Source organism: Mus pahari, chromosome 5, assembly GCF_900095145.1.
Source record: "Mus pahari chromosome 5, PAHARI_EIJ_v1.1, whole genome shotgun sequence".
Lineage (NCBI taxonomy): Eukaryota > Metazoa > Chordata > Mammalia > Rodentia > Muridae > Mus > Mus pahari.
In genome coordinates, this window is record NC_034594.1 from 136,572,287 (window position 1) to 136,580,049 (window position 7,763).

General features: G+C 37.6%; 1 protein-coding gene across 2 annotated transcripts in view; it reads left to right on the top strand.

Annotated features, from left to right (window-relative positions):
* Kifap3 (kinesin associated protein 3) overlaps positions 1-7,763 on the top strand; it is a 126,719-nt gene that overhangs the window by 67,350 nt on the left and 51,606 nt on the right. For both annotated transcript variants that reach the window (XM_021197673.1, XM_029538618.1), the window contains exons 14-17: positions 408-573; positions 1,148-1,273; positions 3,656-3,754; positions 6,962-7,047. In XM_021197673.1, the coding sequence (XP_021053332.1) occupies positions 408-573; positions 1,148-1,273; positions 3,656-3,754; positions 6,962-7,047 (477 nt within the window). The remainder of the gene's footprint in view (positions 1-407; positions 574-1,147; positions 1,274-3,655; positions 3,755-6,961; positions 7,048-7,763) is intronic.

The window sequence follows — 7,763 nt, forward strand, 5'->3', positions numbered from 1 at the left end:
CCCCCTTGATCACTAATTGAGAAAATGCCTTACAGCTGGATCTCATGGGGGCATTTCTCCAACTAAAGCTCCTTTCTCTGTGATAACTCCAGCTGTGTCAAGTTGACACAAAGCTAGCCAGTAAACACAGCTTTTGGGCACGAAGGAGAAAATAGCCCTTCTTTCTTTATCTATGCACCTTTGTACACAATTACCACTATCACTTATCTCAACATGGTGGAAGGGAGAGAGGGAGGGAGGGAGGGAAGGAGGAAAGGAGGGAGGGAAGAGCCCCTTAGAGGTGATAATCAGACTTTAGCAATGTTTTGCTTTTGTTTTTTTATTTTTTTTTTTTTGACCAGTGGGTTGAGTTATTAGTTTGGATCCTCTCCTAGATTATAGTTCCATTGAAATTCTTCTGTCCTCAGGATTATGTTGGGGACCTTGCAGCCCAGATTTCCAGTGATGAAGAGGAGGAGTTTGTAATCGAGTGTTTGGGAACTCTGGCAAATCTGACAATCCCAGATCTAGACTGGGAACTGGTTCTGAAGGAGTACAAGCTGGTTCCATTCCTCAAAGACAAACTAAAGCCAGGTCTGTGTTCATTGTAGAGCCCTGCATAAGCTCTAGGTTGTGGATAAGGTTGTAGCACGGCGTTGTGTGAGTCCCCTGTTATAGCTAGCATGCTCTTCTGACAGCTTTGTTTTTAGGACGATTTGCAAGCCCCCTATTTTCTGTAAATTCATATTTGTCCTGGCAGTGATTTCTTAACATTTGTTTCCCTCTCCTATTTTTCTGTTTTTACCATATGTTTATTAACAAGTGTCCCCACCCCCGTGTATACAGACAGATGTGGAGGCACAAACACAAGATTCTTTGAAACATAGACAAGGTGTCTTTTATTGTCTGCTTTCATTATCTTTCAGTTGTATTTTCAAATATATATTTACACCTTTCTATTGTCTCACCAGTTCAATAGGCCATCATGGATTAAAAAAAAATGGAAAAGAAAGAAAAAGACAAGTTTATAAGCATGTCAAAGATTGGTAGCTCCCTAGGGATGGATTTGACATCTTTAAGTATTTTTTCTGTGCACTCACGTTTGATAGAACAAATGGGTTTGCTCCGGCCACATCAACAGCAACCTTCCATGCCTTGATCTCACCAGGTGCTGCAGAGGATGACCTTGTTTTAGAAGTGGTTATCATGATTGGAACGGTATCTATGGATGACTCTTGTGCTGCCCTACTAGCCAAATCCGGGATAATCCCAGCACTCATCGAACTGCTGAATGGTAACTCTCATTTTCTGCCAACGCATAAAAGATACTATTACAAATTTTAAGATGTAAAATACAGTTTGCAATGTTATATAATATTTGATTTCTTTCATTAATCATAGGATTAACCAAATTATGTAATTACAAAAAATAAACTAAACTAAGCTGCTGAGTTGGATTGGATAGAATGATATGAAAGGACTTGAGGCTGCTGTCAGGACATTACTGTGAAGCAGTTCTGGGCTGACTTCATGTGCTCTTCCCTCCTGTAACCAACCCCAACATGTAATACTGACTCACTGCTGTCTGTCTAGCTTTATCTTGGTTTGAGTTAAGTCTTCTCTATCATGCAATCCTTGCTTCTTAGATCTTCACTTCTAGGTAAGAATGTTAACTTGAAAACTGATTCTAAACATCATATTCTCTTCTAGATGTACAGGGTTTTTGTCCTGTGAACTTGCCACGAAAATAAATGTCATATACCTGTCCTGCCCAACACATGTGACCATTGAACACTTGAAATGTGGTTGTCAGGACTAAGAACCTGAATTTTCAATTTAATTTAAATTGAATTAGCTACAGCAGTGTGTATGTACAATATCTGTGGCTTCCACTTGTGGTGCACATTATACACAAGAGTTCAAGCTAGAATTCATATCAGAAAAAACATACGTATCATTTTGGTATTGAATTACATAACTGATAGGTCGGCTTTGCTTAGGTTTCAACTGTGTTAGTGAAATCTGGCTGATTTTTTTTTATTTTATCCTATTACATATTTATGAACTCCATCTATGTTCCATATAGACTTGCTCTTTTTCATCATTGTATATAGTATTATAAATATTTCCTATCTTCTGTACCATTAATGGGTTTTGTGCTATGGGACATTTGGAATGATTATTATAAATAATGTGTTTAAAACCTTTACTTTTGTCATTAGCATAGGTGCTTATTAGCATTAGATGTGTACCTAAGAGTAGAGCTGCAGAGTCAGAGAGCTGGCATTATGTTTCAGGAACTAGTGCCAGTCTGCTCTAGTGCCAACCTGCTTCCCAGGGCAGTCACCAGAGCAAGCCAGGTAAAGTGGCTCTCTGTCACCACCACTCTGGGGGTGGGGAGTCCATTAATTGCAGCCTCTTTACCAGTATCTCCTTGTGGTGTTAATTTAAATCTCCCCAACAATTAATGAAATTGAACTCTAGTTTGTGATTATTGGCATGGCCAATAAAATGAATTACCTGTCTAAGTCGTTTGCATGTTTTCCTTTTTGAGATTTTTAAAATTTGCTTTGTAATTTAACATTTTTAAAAGACCATCTAACAATACAATGATATTTTAAAGTGTTCCGCCTCAGGGCTGTAGTAGGTATGTATTTACTTTCATGGACCCTTCTTCCAGCCAGAAAATTTCAGAATAGAATTAATTAAAAGAAACTACATAGTTGGGGCAGTGGTGAAAATGAAGGCAGTGTAGTGGAGGGACGATGACGATCTTGTGATGCTGCAGGAAGTTAGCAGGAAGCTAGAAAATGGCCCAAGTCCTAGAATGTTGTGCTGGAGTTTGTCTGAGAGAGCCGAGATATTTGAAGTGAGTTAACAGCCAGCTCAGAGTTACACTATGCTTACTCGCTAATGTGAGCTTACCCTACCAGATGTGTCAAGAACTATATAGGGACAAAAGAATTACAGACATTTTCAGTGTTTAAAACCTCTTAGAGCAAACTCTGAAAAGAGAATGATTGATAGCCTGGGCAGTTTAGGAAATTAGTGATGAAATCATTGAAGGCAGATTAAACTTCCAGTCCCACAGTTTAATTCACATGGCTAGTTAGACGCTAGGTTAACTGGGAAATATGTTTTTAACATATCAGTGAACTGTTGCCAAGAGTTGATAGCAAAATTACTAGATCAATAAGTCACATTTCAATTAGGTTTCTGTAAGTAATTATGTTAAATTACAAGTGTATAATATTAAGTATTGTTAGTCACAATTATTAGCAAAAATATATCTATAGCTAGCATATATGATAGCATTTTATTATAAAAATTGGATTGAAGCTAACATACCTCTTTTATGTCAGTATATGTAAAGTTAAACTTTGTGAATATTATTCAACAAAATATCTTTTTATACTAGTCCACTTTCTTCTCCTGTGTTTCTGGGGGTCAAACCCAGGTTGTCGTGCCTACTGAGTGAGTGCTTTCCACTGAGCCACATCCAACCCCAACAGTCGGATTTCTAACGACGACTTAGGACTTTAGAAGGTGTTGTTTTTCCGTGTGAAATCAATATGGGGGTGGGGAAATCACGTGCTGTTATTTCTTTACCTGTCACCATCACTCCAGTGTTCAGTAAATAGACAGTTCTATCATGCACACTCCTCTTTCCTTTCAGCTCAACAAGAAGATGATGAATTTGTGTGTCAGATAATTTATGTCTTCTACCAGATGGTGTTCCATCAGGCCACAAGAGATGTCATAATCAAGGAAACACGTATCCTTTCAATGTTTAAAATACATAACGGCAATTTACAGTGTATAAACGTTCATTCTTGGTGTTTTCTTTCATGTGTAGAAAACAGCAAACACTGAAATGCAGTTAGATGACAAGCTCTTTTCTCTGAGAATTAGCTGGAATTAGCATGGGATTAAAAGAACATCTGAAATCTGCAGTACTTCAGAATCGGAACCCTTGTGAATGCCAGCATGCCACCAGTGTAAAACACTTCACCTAAGGGGCCATAGACAAAACTTATGTTCACTAAGAATAGCCTAGAAAATGACGGTTAGAATGTGCATGGGAGTTATATGTATGTCTGTATGTGAGACATGTACCTGTAGCATTCCTGACATCTGCACCTCCCTAAGGGTCTCTATTTCAGCTTCACACACATAGCTTCTCACGGGAGCCTCAAAGGAGCTTCCTGTAGGAAATCCGTCAAATCTACACAGTGCCTGTCCTCAAAGACTTTCTCTAGAACCTTGTGCAGCTCCTTTCCTATTGTTCTATTGTCTGACTAAAAATTACTTCACCTTTTAAAATGGTGTTAATCTCCTTAACACCTACAGCCTTCTTACCTTAAGCTTTGATTGCACTTTCTGATCAAACCCATGTGTTTTATATCTTTTTCTTCTGGCTTTAAAAAACTCAGTTAAAAGAATCCAGCAGAATATTATGCTGTCTTGAAATCTCCTCCATCAAATTTATTAGTCCATTAATTTTGAATTAGACATCACTCAGATTTTCAGGACACAGATAACACATTAAAAAGTTTTGAAGTGTTGGTAATGACCCTTAGTCTTTAAAGACTGAGGTGTCCCTCTAACTCATAAAAAATTCTTCATGAAAAGTCATTACAGAATGCCTAACAAAAAAGATGAAAGTGTTTTGTTACCAGTGGGTCTCCATTTCTTCTTTGAAAGGCAACCCATTCATCCTGAGGATTTTTTGTGAATACTGAAGATGTACTTCACTTACAGTGTAAGAGTAGCATTTACCTATGTGTGTAACATAGCTACTTAGAAGGCAGTTTGATGCTGCAGAAATTTAGCTGAACAATAGTCAGTTTTCTATAGGACCTATAACCCTTCCAGGCATGGGTTTCTGACTGAGTTTGCAGTCTAAGAGGAGAGTATTAGTAACCCCCATAACAGGCATGCCACAGTTGCACAAATGGACAAATCTTGCATGGCAAGTTGGTGTTGTAGCTAATAGCGTTCAGCTCAGTTTTCTCTCCCAGCAGCCATCATATAACCTGCTGGCACTTTGAAGGCCAACCAGCAAGGAGATGACTCCCAGTTCAATTGCCACTTAACTTCTCTATATCTTGTAACCAAAGTCTGTTTTGTCTTCAGCAGTACGATCTTATCATCTAGTTCTTGTGGACAACCAACAGTAATGACAAGAGCATATATTGTTTTGGAGGCCTTTATGGTCTTTCTTCCTGACCAACAGCACATGAGGAGGTATCCCATATCTGACACTGGGCATTATGTTTAGTAACTCATTGCCACTAGGAGCAACATTGTGTAGGTGTCAAAATATCTCCCTTCAAATTTCTCTCTCTCTCTCTCTCTGTGTGTGTGTGTGTGTGTGTGTGTGTGTTACAAAATAACATTTTAATTATTGCCTTTTAAAAACCAGTGCTTACCTATAATTTATATATTGTTCAGTTCTTGACTCCTATCTTTGCTTGAATTCTATTTTGCTATTCTTTTGAAATGACTTCCATGCATATAATGAAGCATTTTTATATGTACTAATATTATATGTAAACAAATAAAGGTTAGAAATTTTAAAATACCATAAGAATAGGCAAGGGGGCCAGGAAGACAGCTCTCAGTAGAGTGGTAGTCTTACAAGCCAGAGAACCTAAGTTCATTCCCTTGAACCTACATAAAACAGTGGGTATGATGGGGCTGAGCTTCTGATATCAGTACCTGGAAAGAGGTAAGTGAACTCTGGGTATTAGTGGCATTTGTATAAGTGTTGCAGTTTTTCTCTTAGTCTGGCTAGCTAGCAAATAATTGAGACTGGACTGTTAGATTTATTTCACAGCTTTAAGGCACAACAGCTAAGCATTATTAATCTATTTTAATCCTCTAAACTAATCTGGCTAAATCCCAGCCAAAATCCCTAAGATACTTGCAGGTTATGCCTTTTTATGCCCCATGTGGTTTTCCATGGTGTCTCCCGGACCCTCTAATTTCCACCTTCTTTCTCTCTCACCGCCTCCCCTGGCTGGGAGACCTCCCCTGACCTTTTCTCTCCTCAGCTCAGCCATTATCTGATCAGCTTCTTTATTGACCAATCAGGGAATAATTGGGGAACCAATGTTTATACAACATTGAGACAGGAGATTTTCAGAATAAGGATTGAAACCAGATAGAGGGCACAGCATTTGAATATTACAAGGTAATCTTTACATAGTGCACAATAACATTATGCCTCCAGCTGGGACTCTGGCTAGCCAGCTTAGCCGATCTGCTAATGAGAGGGAGGCCCCACATATAAAAGTTTTGTTACTCTCGCCCTTGTACTTCTCTAAGGAATCTGTTGTGTTTATTTTATGTTCAGTTTTCACTTTGTGTTCTTTGTTGAACTTTTTTTGTTTCACTGGGTTTTCTAAATCTGAATTATATTTGCATACGTTTTGTTACTTCTTCAAATTCTTCTATTTTAAAATGTTTTATGTTATTTTATTTTTTTAATTCTATTTTTCATTTAATTTTTTACACTCCATATTCCATTCCCTGGTCCTCCCATCCACACTCCAACTTCTCCACATCCCACACCTTCTCCCCACCCCACCCCGTCTCCATGTGGATGCCCCCATCCCCACCCCACCTGACTTCTAAACTCCCTGGGGTCTCCAGTCTCTTGAGGGTTAGGTGCATCATCTCCGAATGAATACAGATCCGGAAGTCCTCCATGTCTCCAGTTTTTCTTCTTACTATAGCAACTATATGAGATTTGACTGATTCATTATTTGCTCATATTCATTTTCATATGAAATAAATTAACCTGAATATCATGGACATAAAAGATGGAAAAGCCAATTTTAGTTCTTTCTGATACTCTCTCCCTACCTTCTCCCATGTATGTGTGTGTCTCATATGCTGCCATAATGTTATGTGTAATTTCTCTGACTAAAGAGCTACAATCTCAATTCATTTTGCATCTTTAACCACTTTTATTCAGAAGCTCCAGCATATCTCATTGACCTGATGCATGATAAAAATAATGAGATCCGGAAAGTCTGTGATAACACATTAGATATTATCGCAGTAAGTACTTTCTCTACCAAATCTATACTGATTCCATTCTGTGTAAGATAAGACATTGTAAACCGAACTTGAACTATTGATGTAAACACAACTTTGTTTTTTAGTTAAGATCTAGAAAATTCTTTGATCCAAGTTAGGTCTTTTGGCTTTCAGCTTTTAACCATAGGCTCTTTAGAGGGGTTTGTACAGAATTACAATATACAGTCTGATCTCTGCATCACCCTAGAGTCATTTATTTTAGAAGTACGTATAGAAGAAGGGGGATTGATGGTAATATCTATAAAATGAATAAAATTTTATTTAAACTATTTTCAATTATTTGATCATTTTGTTATATATATACTAACATATACATTTATATATATTAGTCTTATAAGGTACTTAAAATAATAGGAAATACAAAAATTTTCATGGTATTGTTGATGCTGAGGCATTTTAAAGTATACATGAGTAGAGGGATGTGCTACATTTTGGGTTAGAAACTGGCTGAACTTAAAAGATTTTTCTCCAAAAATTAAGATCCCACTATAGAGCTCTTCTCGGCCTTGAGCTTTAGGCTAGGGGAAGTGTTGTAATTGCAAATGCTTTTTAAATTTTGCTGGATACTGATGGTGCAACATGTGTGCTACCTTCTTTGAACTGCATTTCAGCCATTGTCTTTTTTTTTCTTGTTCAAAGCTGAGCATTGTTTTATTTCTTTTTTTTTTAATTTTTTT